The sequence below is a fragment of the Fragaria vesca genome, linkage group LG2, assembly GCF_000184155.1.
Source record: "Fragaria vesca subsp. vesca linkage group LG2, FraVesHawaii_1.0, whole genome shotgun sequence".
In the NCBI taxonomy this organism is placed as follows: domain Eukaryota; kingdom Viridiplantae; phylum Streptophyta; class Magnoliopsida; order Rosales; family Rosaceae; genus Fragaria; species Fragaria vesca.
The window spans coordinates 3,544,892-3,560,292 of record NC_020492.1 but is presented as its reverse complement, the minus strand read 5'-3'; the positions used below and the strand labels follow the sequence as shown (position 1 = coordinate 3,560,292).

The window sequence follows — 15,401 nt, the reverse complement described above, 5'->3', positions numbered from 1 at the left end:
CGACCTCCGATTCCTATGAAATTTTGACAGCATCTTCCTCTCATCATGCTCTACAACTTTCCTAACTAGCACAAACCCAAAATCCAAGCCTAACTAGGTCAAACGAGCAAAAACATCTAAAACACCCTAGAACTTCCACCTCTAATTTCTCCTTACCTGAAGCGAACCGGAGTGAGCCCTTTTAGGGCAAGGTAGCTGGGTTGGAGACCTTCAAAACCGTATCAAACTTGCCCGGATTGGTGGCCGGAGGAGGGAGTTCCGACGAAGTGAAGCTTTGGACAGTCGGACCTTTCGGGTGGCACCGCTCTCTCACGGCGGAGCTAGGGCTCCTCTCACCGGTCCAGGGAGGTTGCTGGGTTGGAGGTCGACCGAACGGGACCGGTGCGGCGGCGGTTGGTGGCCGGACGGCGGCGGACGTGCGGCCGGAAGTTTCGGCTGCGGAAAAGCTCGGGGGTGAGGTCGGGAGGGAGAGAAGAAGAGAGAGGGAGAAGAAATGGGTGTTTGGGCCTCACACCCACCCGGTCCAACACCATATAACAACCCACTCCAAAATAAAACACCCCGAAAAAAATAATACCCGAATAAAAATTACCTTTTACTAGCTAAAATTTACCATTTTTACCGTCGTCATATTTTCCTCCTACGAATAATCCTCCGAGCATAACCGTCCCCGAAACCCCTCTAGGGACCAATTAAACTATAACTTCAATGACGGAGACGGTAAAATTCTTATTATAACCAAGCTAGTAAATAAGGTAAAAATTTACTGGTCGAGATGTGATAGGATCAACTCAAACAATTGCTATCCCTTATTCCCAAGACTCATGATGAGGGCTCTAACTCCAAGGCAAATGCGGTAACGTAACCAGGTTTGTCCAAAGTCGATTCCCGCAATTGGATTATTGATAGCGGGGCGACGGATCACATCACCTCCTCATCTAAATTGCTACATAAAGTTCAAACTTGTTCTTTGCCGTCTATATCATTGCCTAGAGGAGAAGGAGCCAAAATTGTTGCAAAAGGGTCTTTATCTTTGAATCGCAATTATTATCTGCATGATGTGTTATCAGTACCTACATTCAAAGTTGATTTGATGTCTGTTAGTCGTTTGACAAGAGGTCTGAACTGTTCGGTGACCTTTTACCCATATTGGTGTGCTTTGCAGGATCTGGCTACAAGGAGGACGATTGGTTTGGGTAAACTGCGTGATGGACTATACTATTTGGTGGCACTAGCGACGGAGAACTCTTCAATCAACCACTCCTCACCTTCAAACCAACCAGCCTGCAACCTCACCACCTCTTCCACCGACCTTTGGCACAGTCGCCTCGGCCATGTATCTCATTCTCGTTTGAGTTTTATTGCCAATAACTTTTTGAATCTTTCCATTCAGTCCAACAATAATGCTTGCCCCATATGTCCTTTGGCTAAGCAAAGTCGTTTACCTTTTCCTACTAGTGTTATTTCTTCAACAAAACCTTTTGAGATTATTCATTGTGATATTTGGGGTCGTTATCGAGACCCTTCTCTTTCTAATTCTCACTATTTTCTCACTATTGTTGATGATTATACACATTTCACATGGATATTTTTGATGCGATTCAAAGATGAAGCCCAACCACTTATCAAACGTTTTTTCAGCTATGCTTCCACACAATTTGACTCTCGCATTAAAACTTTTCAAAGTGACAATGGTGGCGAATTTCTTTCACTTCGTCCCTTTTTTCAGGACAACGGTGTCATCTTTCAACATTCTTGTGTTTACACACCTAAACAAAATGGGGTTGTGGAACGCAAACATCGACACATTTTGCAAGTCGCCCAAGTTTTGAAATTTCAAGCTCAACTTCCTACTGAATTTTGGGGGGAGTGTGCTCTCACCGCTATTCATATCATCAATCGGATACCTTCCCCTCTACTTTCTTTCAAAACTCCATACGAATTGCTTTATTCCACACCACCTTCTTATTCTCATCTCTGCGTTTTTGGATGTTTAGCTTATGCCACTAATGTTCATAAAACACATAAATTTGACTATCGTGCTAAGCCATCCATCTTTATTGGTTATCCCATTGGACAGAAAGGCTACAAATTATATGATATATCGGCAAAGAAAATCTTTATCAGCCGCGATGTCAGATTTCATGAACAAATCTTTCCTTATGTCTCTCCTCAGTCCAGTCCAACTCTCCCTTCGCAGGCCCAATCCATATCCCTACTTTTCTTGACTCCTCTTTTGATGCATCTCCTTCTCCTCCACATACTCACTCTGATCCAATATCAGACACTAACGACCATCATCATCCAAATCATTCTCCACCAGAAAACGCCGATCCTCCCTCTCCAGATTCCTCTCCTCCCTCCACTCCGGCTCTCTGGCGCCAACGCCGGCTCTGTCTCTCTGGACCTATTCTCGTCGTCCTAAAAACGCTCTCACCTCTCTGCCAGTCCCTCCTTCTCCTCCGGCCGATCCAGACCCGCCTCCCACCACTCCGGCGTCACCATCTCTAGCGCCTCCATCATCACCCTTTCGGTCTGAATCTCCGGCCGAACGGCCCCTTCCTCCACCAGAAATCGTTGCCGCACCTACCGAACCCCTTTGTCGCTCAAGCCCCCATACCAGTCCGCCTGTCAAACTGAATGATTATGTCTGCTCGCACGTTTGCTCTGACCAATCCTCTTCCTTAACTCCAGGTCCGACAAAAGATACTCGCTATTCATTGGCGAATTATGTTTCTTACCATCGATATAAGCCTGCACATAGATGTTTTATTGCTCAGATCAGTACTGTTACAGAACCCAGGAATTACTCGGAAGCTGTTGCTCATCCTAAGTGGCAAGCGGCCATGGATTCTAAATTAAAGGCTCTTCAGGCCAATGGCACTTGGTCTCTTACTAAACTCCCTACCGGCAAGACACCAATTGGATGCAGATGGGTATATAAAGTTAAACATCATTCTGATGGTTCCATTGAGAGATGCAAAGCTCGTCTCGTCGCTAAGGGCTTTACTCAGCTAGAAGGCATTAATTAACACGATACTTTTTCGCCAACAGCTAAAATCATCACAGTACGTTGTTTGCTTGCATTGGCTGCTGCCAAGGGCTGGTCTCTTCACCAAATGGATGTCAACGATGCCTTTCTTCACGGCGATTTACAGGAAGAGATTTATATGTCTCCGCCGCCAGGGCTTCGGCGACAGGGGGAGGAAGGTTTGGTGTGCCGCCTTCACAAATCATTATACGGTTTGAAACAAGCTTCTCGTCAATGGTTCGCCAAGTTCTCTGAGGCTATCCGCTCTGCCGGATATGCACAATCCCGGGTAGATTACTCTCTTTTTACCAGAAAACAAGGCATGTCTTTTACTATCCTCCTGATATATGTTGATGATATATTGATTACTGGGAATGACCCTCAAAGTATTGCTGCGACTAAACAATTTCTGCATAATCACTTTCATATCAAGGATCTTGGTAATTTGAAATACTTTCTTGGCATTGAGGTTTCCTCTTCTAAAAATGGGATTTTTATTTCCCAACGTAAGTATGCATTGGAGATTATTGAGGATGGATGACTGTTGGGGGCAGCCCCTGTAGACACACCTATGGAACGAGGATTAAAGCTTTCTGAAAAGAGTGATTTGCTCAAGGATCAAAGTCGCTATAGGAGGTTGGTTGGCAGGTTAATTTATTTGACTGTGTCGAGGCCGGATATCACTTATGTTGTTCATGTGTTAAGTCGCTTTATGCATCAGCCAAGGAAAGCACACATGGAGGCAGCACTTAGAGTTGTGCGTTACCTCAAGCATGCACTTGGTCAAGGTCTCTTCTTCTCCTCAGATAATGATTTGAGACTAAGAGCCTTTTGTGATTCAGATTAGGCGGGTTGTCCACTCACCAGACGGTCTACTACAGGATACTGCGTATTTCTTGGACCTTCATTAGTTTCTTGGAGATCAAAGTGCCAAAAGACCGTGTCACTTTCATCAGCGGAGGCAGAATATCGTGCTATGACTGGAACATGTTGTGAGCTAACTTGGCTGCGGAATCTACTTGCAGATTTGGGTATAGCACATCGAGAGCCTGCCTTACTATATTGTGACAATAAAGCAGCGCTACACATTGCAGCAAATCCTGTTTTTCATGAGCGAACCAGACATATTGAGATGGATTGCCATTATATTAGGGACAAAATACAAGACGGATCTGTTGTTACAAGATTTGTGAGTTCATCACATCAGTTGGCAGACATTTTGACTACTAAAGCTTTGGGAAAGGAAACTTTTCTTCCCTTTTCTTCCTATGATTCACAAGTTGGGAGTGCAGGATATCCACTCTCCAACTTGAGGGGGAGTATTAGGAAATATACAGCTGTTTAAGGTTTTGTTGGTTAAGGTGTTTAACTGACAACTTTAAGGTTTTGAGTTCAAACCTCACTGACATATGTAGGGTGTATGAGTTATTAATAAAACGTTTTTTTAAAAAAAAAAAAAATACAGCTGTTAGGATTTGATTTAGTATATCTTCTGTATTTGGAATGTGTATATTAGTTTCCTTATGTAAGATAGTTTCCTAGTACAACATCATAGCAAACAGTTTCTGTATCAAGATTTTGATTCCGCCATCCTATCATCTTTTCACAATGCACTCTGGTGCGGCAGAAAGAATAGGAAAGGGTAAGCATATGCACCTACTCTCTAATGACACCTATCGAGAAACTTCCGGGCATCGTGTTTAGTGTAGCCTTCTTCTTTCGGTCCTTAGACAAACTACTCTACATGTTATTTTTCTTCCTTGTACTCGCTTGTGCCCAACATATATATTTAAATCAAGTTCAAACAAGTTTTCCCGAGTACACATGGAAACATCCCTCTAGAGAGTCTTGATTCTCCCCAAAGGAACACGCACGTTTTCCTTTATTCTGATGAGCATTCAATCCGGTTTATTATGATTGGCAAACGCTCAAACTGTTTGTTTCATACTATATATGGGTTTTGATGGTTATTGTGTTATATTCAATCGGAACGAGTTGTTGGAGAAGAAAGAACCCTGAGAGTGGAAGCGGTTTTCGATTTATTAAGTTGGGGGTGAAGTGCTCCAGTGCCTTATTCACAGGGCTTGAGTTTGCTGTGGAGGGATTTCTGGTACTGTAGGAGGAGCTATTTATATAAATGCTGGAAATGGGCAGGAAGCTACTGATTCTATATTATAACTAAGGATGGGTAGATTCATAGGCTTAGCAGGAGTGATCTGATTTCCGGGTATCAGTCATCTCCATTTCAAGCTATGCAAGAATTGGCAGCTATACGTGCTGTTGCATTAAACTGCAGGAATTGGATTCAACAAAGTGAAAACTGTATGAATATATGGAAAGGTAGCGTCTAGAATCTTGATAATCTAGCGGAAGTGAGTGAAATAGTTGTTCCTATTAAGACTCTTGAACTTGAAGACGCTTATGGTACGTGGTAATGTGGCTAAATTTTCAAGAGAAGAATGTCCCAACCTGTTGGGGAACAAAGTGCTGGCTCGGTGTTTCGCAATCCATCTGATATGGGAGTTGCATTAGCTGAGTTGATTGACAAAACTGGGTTGAAAAGTTTCAGAGTGGGAGGAGCAATGGTATCCGAAACCACGCAAAGTTTTCATCTATTGCGGTGGCTCAACCTCTCGAGACATGCTTGAGCTCATTGCCAGAGTGAAGGAAAAGGTTGATCAGAAATTTGCTGTGCAACTTAAGGGAAGAAGTATTGCATATCAATCCATATTTTGGTGATGTGACCCCGGATAAAAACAGATGTGTAGTCAATGCATTTGGATCATTTAGTGAAGAAAATGTGAAATCAGTGCTTGCAAAGACAAAACCTATTTGTAATTTGCTGATGAACATAAGAATATTCATTCCAAACAAAAGCTAGGTGCAACTAAAAACTACTAGGCTACTCTTCAAATTCAAGCAGTACTAAGAATTTGGTGTTCATTTGTTGCTGTCAAGCCAATCAAGAATACCCTTCTCTGCTTCTGTAAGCGGTGTTTTCTTCGACCTCAAAGGTCCTTCCTCAAACTGAAAATAGTCCTTGTAATTTCGCTTGTAATAATCGTCCATTCTCTGCAAACATAATCGCAAAATAACATGAAATCAGAAAAATGAAAGTTGCATTACTTTTCTTGTTCCTCTAGCCTATGTCCAAATGCAGAACAAAGATTGAAAAGGATAAGGTTCAAGAAATTTATTTCCGACCTGCTTGTCATTCTTGGCCTTGTTGTCTTCTGACCTCTTCAGATACTCTGATACACATTTCAATTACTACTGTAAGTCACAGAATTCCAGATACAAAACCACGAGGGCAAGCCATGAACAAGCAAACTTAGCACAATGAAGCTAAGCGTGAAGAGAAAAAAAAGAAAAAAAGAGACAAAATGTAGTACTTTTGAGAAGCTCAGTCGCAGAGTCACTAAGTTGGGGAGTAGCAACAGCAGCAGATAAGAGCAGCCCTCGTCTTCCAAAATCAGTGGTGGCGCCGGAGGGAGTGGTTTTCTTTGTGCCTTTCCTTTGTTTTCTCTGAACTGCCTGCACATTAGAAGAAGCAAACTTGTTCACAGTAACAGTGAGTGCCATCAGGATGGTCTGCCCTATTGAGCTCATGGCTTTTGACTACAACCACCTGTTTTCTGGACATGTAGATGATGAAGAAGATGAGGTTTTCCTTTTCCCTTTGTATTATTCAAGCCTTCCAGTTTATCCCCACGTCAGCTATTTATATCTAATATTCCAAAATCATAGTTTCTTCTCCATAAAAACCAAAATAACAACACTTTTGGCTCCACTTATCGTATACTGAGAAATGTGATTAAATATAGGATAATTGAAAAAATATATAATCAAATCGGTTCCCGAATTTCAATACTACAGATTAGAATTTTCCCAAAATTCAACCAAAATTGTCGACGGCCTAGAAAGGAAGAAATAACTTCAACGAAAATTTTACCATGTCTTAGGTTCAAGTTACTGGGCTGTGATCTGAAAAGTACATACACATTTACTGTACTGTGAACTGTGATCTGAAAAGTACACACACATCATGTACTGGGATTGAAAAGTACATACATATATTCGGACCAGAAATAGCGCAGCTGCAGTCATATACTTGTATAATGCATTATCAAAACAAATGCAGACTCGAAATATTTGATTTCAGCAACTGTGTGAAGTATGCTGCATCTGATTGGTCTATTTAGACAGTAAGTTGCAAGTTGAGTTCAGCTGATTCAGGTCATCAGAGCTTCCCTCAAACAGTCAAATTTGTCCTCGATTCTCATGCTCAGCTACTAATTCCTTGACTAGTACTCCAGCAAACGACCAGGGATTTCTCTTATTACTACAGAGATACTGCTCTGTCAAAAACTGATGAACAGTGCCAGTGCCGATCTTTATTCCATGCATGTTTGCATTATGTATCATAAACGAGGAAGTAAGCTGTACAGAATCATGTCTGTCTATATAGAGGATGTCTACCACAACAACATATGTTAAGCACCTTTCCTGTTTATAAAGGGACCCTGATCCGACCTTCACTACTCCAGCAAACGTTTTTGCTTGCACCATCCAATAGCAATTATATACAAGACTACAGAGGCTATAGTGCTGCCACCAATAGTCCAGAGCCAATCTTTCATCCCCGCTTTGGTGTCATCAAACAGGTCAATTTTAATATTCATACCGAAGATACCAGCCACAACAACGAAGGCACTTACTACCAGGGTTGCTGTTGTCAGCATAACCCCCATTTGCAAAAGATGGTTCTGTTTGTCATCCAACATGATATTGATGTAATCCTCAGTGTCATCGACATACTCCCTCAGCTGCCAAAGAAGAAGCACTATGAGTCAAATAAATAAAACACTAACATTATGTCAATAAACAACATGCATGATGAGATTTGGTTAAAAACTCCCGATTCCTGAATGTAAGATTGTTTTAAAAAGCTATTGCCCAGCTCAGTCTCAAACCCCTCTTTCTGTTGAACTATGTTCACTTAAAGGTATCAGGATTGAAAAACTGATGTAGAATGAACTTCCATACCGTGGATAAATTGTTTAATGTACCATCAATTTGCACAAAATATGCCTCCAATAGCATTTCAAGCTCCTCCACATCAAGAGTCTTGCCTGTTGTAATACTACGAGTGCTGCTAGTATGCGTCCCATGGATGTCCATGGATTCATGAGCAGGGTTACCAGTGTTCCGAAGATCGCCTTCAAAATTCATGGATTCCCCAGTAGCATCCAGTGATATTTCAGTGAGGTTCCTACACAGAACAGAACATGAAAAGTTACGACTAAAGAATGGAACGCCTATGAACCAAAATCAAGAGACGTATAATTAGAGGCCATGCCTGTAATCTATATCTGTTTGTGGACCTTCATCATTCATATCATCTCTCTCAGTCAAAGATGAGGTAGTAGAATTTTCAAGTTGTAACTTTTCAGTTAAATACATTTCAGCCATATCGTCATCATCATCTAGCAAGTGTTCTAGTTCATCCCTCACCTAGAAGTCAAATAAAGAACCAGTGTCACTACCAAACTCAGACCAAAAAGGAAAGAACAGAAACATCGTACAAAACGCGACTCAACTACTATAAAGCCATCCATACAGAAAAGATTGTTCAGCTAAATGTGATGCTAACCTTCTGAACGCGACCGGTAATAGCCACCAAGCGACTCTTGATCTGACGCACGCGTTCCAAATTGAGCGTACTAATCTTCGACGTGAGCTTATCCAAAGCCGGGTGAGCTTCCAGCTCCAACGTCCTCGCCTGCGATCAAATTCACAAACTTTCAAACTAAACAACTACTAACAACAAGTTTATAAGACAATGCCCTGAGTGTAATCACTTCACCTCGTTCTCCAAGCAACTGCAAGCCGCTTCAAGACAAACCTCCAACGCCACAAACTCGAACGGCAGTACCTTCAATCCTTCACCACTCTCCTCCTGACCTTGATTCCCACCCGCTTCCCCTCCCTGAGCTCCACCAGCACCAACACCTCTCAAATGCGCCTCTGCCTCCTCCAAGTCACACCATTTCGCCTCTTCGCCATTCCCCTCCTAACCAAAACCACCACAATTCCATCACAACCACACTCACAAATTCTACATGTCACATACAGTTACGCTAATTGCAACTAACTACACGTAAAAACAGTAATTAATTATTTTATTAAAGTAAAAAAAATAAAAAATTAACCTGAGCTTTCATGGCCTTGGAGGCTTGGCTATGGCGAGAGAGCTTCCCCTGAAGCTCATCGATGAACGGAATCACCGACGGGTCTCTGGAATTGAGCAACAGAACCTCCTGAGCAGTAATGATGGCCTTGATGTGCTCCAAGTTAATCACGATCGCTCTCTCCCGGCCGAGCACCGTCGACGGGTACGAGAGAAGCGGGTCGAGGATCCGGAGGTCGCGGGCGGGTAGACCCGTCCGGCGCATGATGGCGTGTTTGCCGACCTCGACCACCTGAGCTTGGCCGTTGGAGTCGAGGAGCAGCCATGGCTTTACTCCCGTGCCTTTCTTGCGAAGCGGGCCGCCGACGGACATGCCCGGCCCGGACATTATGGTCCGGGTCGGGTCCGGGTCGTCGGTTTCAGTGCCGGACTTGGATCGGTGGTGAGTGGGAGGGTATTGAACTCTCATGGTTTTGTGAAATTTTGGGTTTTCTGTGTCGCTTCAAAAGTAAGGGAGAGATTTTTTTTTTTTAATTTTTAAAATTGTGATTCTTGTGGGTTTCGCTGGTTGGGTGACTTTTATTTTACCACTAGTTGTGCAAGACTTTGATCCACGTGGTAGTCCCAGACTACACAATAATTTCTTCTTAAGTTACTTTTACAGTTTTACTGGCAATGGTAGGACGGGTGGGTGTGCAATCCTTCTCGGAGTTCGCAGAGTAAGCAGGGAGATCGATGCATGGGGTTTCAATCGTGGGGCCTGGTGATTGAGCGTTACGGTCCCGAACGTTTCTATGTACACCATAGTGTCACGAGCTTCCTTTTTCCTAAGCTACTCGTGCGGCCTTAGCATAAACACTTTGGGTAGAACACTCGAACGAAGGGAGAAGATCTTTGAAAGAGAGAACTTATATTAAGCTTTTAAGAGAACTTTACAAAGCTTTTTACAAATCTTTACAAGTGAGCTTGAATGCTATCCAACTCTCTATGCCTCAAACGGGAGGGGTGCCTTCCTATTTATAGGCATCATCCCCCCTTGCCTAAGGTTCTAGATAATTCTAGGACATTTACAAGTATAGAGGTTTCTAGAGTTTTATATACAACTCTAAGTGTTACCTTGAGTATTCTAGAGACTTCCGGAGTAGTTTTGACCCTTGAGCATCTCTAGGGTTCTAGAGAGTTCTGGAGTGTCCTAGAGACTCTCTAAGGTTCTAGAGAGTTCTAGAGTTGTCCGAATGCTTCTCGATCCTTCCGAAAGCTTCCAAGACCTTCTATAATATTCCGGATGCTTCCGGGACCTCCATAATATTCCAGATGCTTCTAGAATGCTCATGTGCTCTCCAAAACCTTCCTTGAGCCATGCTTGCGTCAAAATGCTCAAGGAAACTCCTCGTTAATTTGGCGGGGCGTGACAATAGGGTCCTTAAGCGTCAAAACTCGTCAGAACGTTTGGTACTGTCAACTTTTGGGCCTCGTTTGGTTTTGCAGAAATAAAAGTAATTCTTTTATCTCTCTCATGGAAAAGAAAAATGAACGGAAATGAAATTTTAAGAAAAGTTTTCATTTCGATGTTTGATAAATAAAAAAAAGTCATTGGGAAAGTTCTTAAAAAAATATAATAAAATATTATGATGTGAGTAATAAATGCAGGAAAAGAAGAAAGAAAAGTGGTTCCATTGAATGATCTTGGAAGGAGCCACTTTCTCCTATATTTTCCCTTCAATCAGGAAAGTGTTTCCTTTCCTTTGGTTTTCCCAAACGTAGGAAATGAACAATTTTCCTTGCCTACCACCTCCTTTAAGTGAAACAAACGAGGCATTGATTTTTGCATCTAGTCAGTTAGGCAGTGAATGTAAATTATGTAATGAGCAGTCTTTACCGGTCTACAAATCCCCTAGATTGACCTTGTTCGGTCGTTAGGATGAATATATTTCTCTCTTTTCCAAAAAAGTAGTTTTATATATTTGGGTCTGTGTGATTAATTTTCTTAGTGTAGGACTGTAGCTATAACCATCTTCTTCTTCTTCTTTTCTTTTTCCTGTGAATCGACTATAACCATACATCTTGAACAAGAATATTATTTGAAGGAGATATTACATCATATCACAAAATTGGGTGTGATTTAAAGAAAATCCTGAGTAAGCTAGCTTGATTGCATATATATGGAAAATACTTGAACAACTGACTTAATTAATTAGCTAGCAGGTGCCAACTTTTTCCCTCATAATCACAGAGGATAATAAGCCAACCATCTATCAACCATATCAAGAGCTTGCTCAGGCATGTACTCTGGAGCTGTGTGACCGGCTCCCTACACGAAGAATCACACAGTTAAGAGCCAATAACTTAACCAACAAGAAACAGATTAAGAAACATGTTTAATTAAATCAGGCACTAGTTCTTGATTGATTTACCTTTAGAGTTGCAAAGGTCAGACCATCTGACACATCGTTTATATACTTCTCGGTAAATCTGAGAGAAAAGGAAATGTGATCAATCAAATCCGGAATATGGTCTCTTACATTTGCAGTACTGCAATGTTGAGTAACGAAATGTAGAAATGTAGCTAGACTTCGACTCTTACCCTGCAACATTTCCGTTGACATACCACGGTCTCCATCCATCGGAAACAGTCAAGTTCAGATAATTGATCCATGCTAGTGTACCGACGTATGGAATCAAACCGTCATGATCACCACTGCAGTTATATTGTTCGGATGTTAGCATCAATTAGGAGTGAAAATTAGGAATGATTTGGTTTGGTTATGCAGCATGTAGGTGGATTTAGAACATACAATACAAGTCTTTTGGAAGTGATTTCTGAATGAAACTTAATGCATTGGTGACTTCAAATTCACCTGTAGATCAAAGAACGATAGCCTCTTCCGATGAGTTCATCATGGTAATTAACCACGCTCAATACATCATACTCATAAGCCAAGCTCTTATTGCACCTCTTCCAATCTGTTATGGTGCCCTGATATTTTTCAAAGATCCATACTTTCAATGAGTTAGAGATAAAACTAGTGGTACCTATTACTACGTTGATCTAACATTAACAACTTCCGAATGGCATCAACAGAAATTACTTACGTTTCGAATGCTGAGAGCTTCTTGTACTGATTCATCATTCGCCCATATATAAGAAAGCACATAATTGCTGTTCTGCAAAAACGTAAATATTGTGTAATATAATAGTCAGTCTAGTTCCCCCGGCCAGCACGGACTTTTTAGTCTCTCATTCGAGAAAACCTTTGAAGAATGGTGTGATTTCTCAGTATAGCTACTAATATTTGCTTCCGAAGTTATGTAATGAAAAATGGTAAGAATTTACATTCACAGCAACAAAGATAAAGAAGAAAATTGTAGAACTTACACGACACCAATGTCTTTCTCGTTCAGTTGGTGATCGAATGATTTCATCTGGGATGTCATCAAAAAATTTCTGCCCTCGTTTTATTGATCTATCTGCTAATTTTGGGGATGCCCAGGAACATTTCGGTTGCAAAATGTTTGCATCATCTACTCTTATAGTGCACTGCAATAAGAGGAGAAGAGAACTTGAAATGATCAGTATTTTGCCTGCAATTTTTACTATAAAGGCTTTTCACATCATAAAGAGAAGTAATAAGTTAACGATATAACCTCTGCAACAAGTCCAATGTCGTCCATGCAATCTGAATTGCTTACATTTGGATAAACATATTCCCCTTGGCAATTTTCTTGGATCGACTGAAAAAGGCATACAATAAGTTTCAGATTAGTTAGGTTTGGTTTATAGACAAGTAATGTCACATATGTGCCTTATAGATATGGATCTTTCGCTAGACGATAAAATGCATTTACTAGACACTTAGACAGTAATGCTAATGAAGTTTTGACCTTTTGGGCCATGTATGGTTTCAGAATTGTGTTTTTCTTGCAGTGAATTCAGGGCTAAATGAATAAAAGGAAGTTCAAATTACCGCATAAAGTTCACTTGATATAAGTGTGACGCGGTGGTAAAATTCCATTCTTGAATTCTCATCGCTGTGTAACTCTGTTACAGGATTTCCAAGTAGATATCCCTGATTGAATGACAGAAACAAATCAATATATCATGTTCTGAAGTCTGTAAGAAGTAGGCTATTGATATTTAAGAATAGCCTAGTTAAAAGAGGGCAAGACATGTACCTGGAGCTTCATGGGTGGTCTGACTCCATTACGATTACCTGCACCACACCATGTACAAGTCATTAGGAAAAAGACTTCAATAATTTATGCATGTGTATAAACTGTATATTATATGTTCTTGTAAGTTACCAACCATCTGATACTTTGAGAGTGACTTGAGGAACAATGATGCCTGAATATGAATCTCCAGTAATGTAGAGTGGATTGTAGAGGAACTTGGGATGTTTGAGCATCCACTGTGGTCACAAACTCCAGAAGTAAGCATACTGTTACACATTTATCACTTCCCTTTTTGTTTTTATTCGAAAGAAAACGGCGAAAACAAAGCAAATACTTTGTCTTCAAAATTTTTCCCGTGAAGTATTGTTTTTCTTTGTTACTTCATAGAAGATAATTAAGTGAGATGAAGTCCTCACCTTTCGGAGAAATTGGTACACGGCTTCTGATGATTCAGTGTCACTGGAATTGTAACCTTCCTGAGTAGTTGAGTAGGAGAAACCAGTGCCAACAGGTGCATCTATAAATATAATGTTGGCAATCTGGAAGATTGATAGCAGCATATATGGTTCAGTAAAACACACAAGACACACAAATTAGCCCATATACACAGAACTTTTTCTTATATACTTTGACATTCGAGATAAACATACACAACAAGGACAACATGAAGAAAAATTGAGTGAGATTTAGCACCTGTGTCCATGAGAATGGGTTGTCCACAAAAGTAGGAAAGCTACCGTTGAAGGCTATATAGTCGAAAGTTAATGGACCTGCAATAGTACTACTTGTTAGGCCTTGATTTTCATAGGTTGAAACTTGAAACACAGACAACTTCTAAATTTATAGCAGCTAAGTGGGAAAACAAACTGAGAGTTTGAATACCAATTTCATAGACAAGGCCAGAGAAACCAGAACAACCAGGGCCTCCAGTGAGCCAAAGCAAGAGAGGGTCTTTTACAGGGTCCCTTTGTGACTCAATGAAGTAGTAAAAGAACTGCAACTGATCCAAATCTCCCACACTCACATATCTGCTCACAAATTTTGAACACCACCATTAGTACTTCCATTCACTAAAAGCCGCATTGTCTATAAACGAAAAGGTGCACATAAGGTTTCTGTATAAATTGACTCACCCAGTTTCAAGACTGAATGGGAGGGTACCATTGTAACCAGGCAGGGTAGTAGTGATGTTCTGCGACATAACGGCACCAGAGAGAACCAGCACAAGAAATAAATTCAGGCACATACACTTCATCTTCTTGCCACTGCTGGCTGCCAACTCTGGTAACACAGACCCCGCCATTGCTTAACTAATGAAATCAATCTGGTACGGCTAACGGGACCTGAACTATCTATGCACTTATGTGTTCACCCATATAGATAGGGAAATCGTAATGTCTGAGAACGACAGCAAAATATTGTGGAAAACCTGTAATGTATGAAATTTGGTGGATATACAAGTGTTGTCTTCTGTTCTTGGTGGTCTTTCAGATTAACTGCTTTTCTATTAGAGAAAGACAGGTGATGAATATAGTTGCTACTTTATTACTATGCTGGTTTAGATATACTTGCCAAATACAACTGCAGCTACCTTTCCTTTGAAGAAGAGCTACTATATATGTGTCTCATTATCTTTTTGAAGTCTTGGGATTAAGGATGAGTTAGGATTCATGTGTAAAGTGCAGAGGAATGAAAGAAGGATGATGATAAATTGGTTATACTGGAAACTTTTGACTTACAGACTCAGGAGCCAGCTACGTACCTAAGCACTAGGCAGTGTGCAACTAACATTCTAATGGGTGCCTATAGATAGCTGCAGAAAATATTGGAACTATTCCAGTGTACCTCTAATTTCAACATTCTGAGTTATATCACGTGTATAATGCTTGAATTATAAATTTTTTAAGTTTTTATTTTAACTAATTATTAAAATAACAAAAAAGAAATTAACCTGAGCAACCATGGCTTCACTCCCCATGCCTTTCTTGCGAAGCGGGCCGCCGACGG

General features: G+C 41.0%; 4 protein-coding genes and 1 pseudogene across 5 annotated transcripts in view; 1 reads left to right on the top strand and 4 right to left on the bottom strand.

Moving 5' to 3' along the window:
* LOC101308346 overlaps positions 1 to 1,336 on the bottom strand; it is a 6,776-nt gene extending 5,440 nt beyond the window's left edge. Inside the window, exon 1 of the mRNA XM_004292066.1 lies at positions 1,285 to 1,336. Coding sequence (XP_004292114.1) covers positions 1,285 to 1,336 — 52 coding nt within the window. The remainder of the gene's footprint in view (positions 1 to 1,284) is intronic.
* Positions 1,337 to 2,304: 968 nt separating this feature from the next.
* Positions 2,305 to 4,462, top strand: LOC101307066 (annotated as a pseudogene). The gene has a single exon (XR_183894.1). The product of XR_183894.1 is annotated as an uncharacterized LOC101307066 (transcript).
* A 1,493-nt stretch (positions 4,463 to 5,955) lies between these two features.
* Positions 5,956 to 6,713, bottom strand: LOC101306771. The gene is made up of 3 exons (XM_004289725.1): positions 6,424 to 6,713; positions 6,236 to 6,282; positions 5,956 to 6,103 (listed from the first exon to the last, which is right to left on the bottom strand). The coding sequence occupies exons 1-3, from the start codon at positions 6,638 to 6,640 to the stop codon at positions 5,972 to 5,974; spliced, it is 396 nt and encodes a 131-aa protein (XP_004289773.1). The 5' UTR covers positions 6,641 to 6,713; the 3' UTR covers positions 5,956 to 5,971.
* Positions 6,714 to 6,951: 238 nt separating this feature from the next.
* Positions 6,952 to 9,690, bottom strand: LOC101308050 (magnesium transporter MRS2-3-like). Its single transcript, XM_004292065.1, has 6 exons — positions 9,244 to 9,690; positions 8,898 to 9,104; positions 8,685 to 8,813; positions 8,391 to 8,545; positions 8,078 to 8,303; positions 6,952 to 7,857 (listed from the first exon to the last, which is right to left on the bottom strand). The coding sequence occupies exons 1-6, from the start codon at positions 9,688 to 9,690 to the stop codon at positions 7,570 to 7,572; spliced, it is 1,452 nt and encodes a 483-aa protein (XP_004292113.1). The 3' UTR covers positions 6,952 to 7,569.
* A 1,752-nt stretch (positions 9,691 to 11,442) lies between these two features.
* Positions 11,443 to 14,798, bottom strand: LOC101306478 (serine carboxypeptidase-like 18-like). The gene is made up of 14 exons (XM_004289724.1): positions 14,528 to 14,798; positions 14,277 to 14,422; positions 14,088 to 14,164; positions 13,811 to 13,933; positions 13,528 to 13,630; positions 13,395 to 13,432; positions 13,187 to 13,288; positions 12,867 to 12,953; positions 12,598 to 12,759; positions 12,315 to 12,386; positions 12,080 to 12,198; positions 11,806 to 11,919; positions 11,636 to 11,693; positions 11,443 to 11,532 (listed from the first exon to the last, which is right to left on the bottom strand). The coding sequence occupies exons 1-14, from the start codon at positions 14,695 to 14,697 to the stop codon at positions 11,449 to 11,451; spliced, it is 1,455 nt and encodes a 484-aa protein (XP_004289772.1). The 5' UTR covers positions 14,698 to 14,798; the 3' UTR covers positions 11,443 to 11,448.
* Positions 14,799 to 15,401: the final 603 nt, after the last annotated feature.

Bases quoted from the DNA above. Each gene is read 5' to 3' on its own strand.
- LOC101306771 (XM_004289725.1), bottom strand. From the start codon at position 6,640: ATGAGCTCAATAGGGCAGACCATCCTGATGGCACTCACTGTTACTGTG. The intron at 6,283-6,423 runs GTACTACATTTT...AATGTGTATCAG, and splicing joins TGCGACTGAGCTTCTCAAAA to AGTATCTGAAGAGGTCAGAA. The intron at 6,104-6,235 runs GTCGGAAATAAA...TTATGTTTGCAG, and splicing joins AGGCCAAGAATGACAAGCAG to AGAATGGACGATTATTACAA.
- LOC101308050 (XM_004292065.1), bottom strand. From the start codon at position 9,690: ATGAGAGTTCAATACCCTCCCACTCACCACCGATCCAAGTCCGGCACT. The intron at 9,105-9,243 runs GTTAATTTTTTA...GGTTTTGGTTAG, and splicing joins CCAAGGCCATGAAAGCTCAG to GAGGGGAATGGCGAAGAGGC. The intron at 8,546-8,684 runs GTTAGCATCACA...TTTGACTTCTAG, and splicing joins TTACCGGTCGCGTTCAGAAG to GTGAGGGATGAACTAGAACA.
- LOC101306478 (XM_004289724.1), bottom strand. From the start codon at position 14,697: ATGGCGGGGTCTGTGTTACCAGAGTTGGCAGCCAGCAGTGGCAAGAAG. The intron at 14,423-14,527 runs GTGAGTCAATTT...ATTTGTGAGCAG, and splicing joins CCATTCAGTCTTGAAACTGG to ATATGTGAGTGTGGGAGATT. The intron at 11,533-11,635 runs GTAAATCAATCA...TTCTTCGTGTAG, and splicing joins TGACCTTTGCAACTCTAAAG to GGAGCCGGTCACACAGCTCC.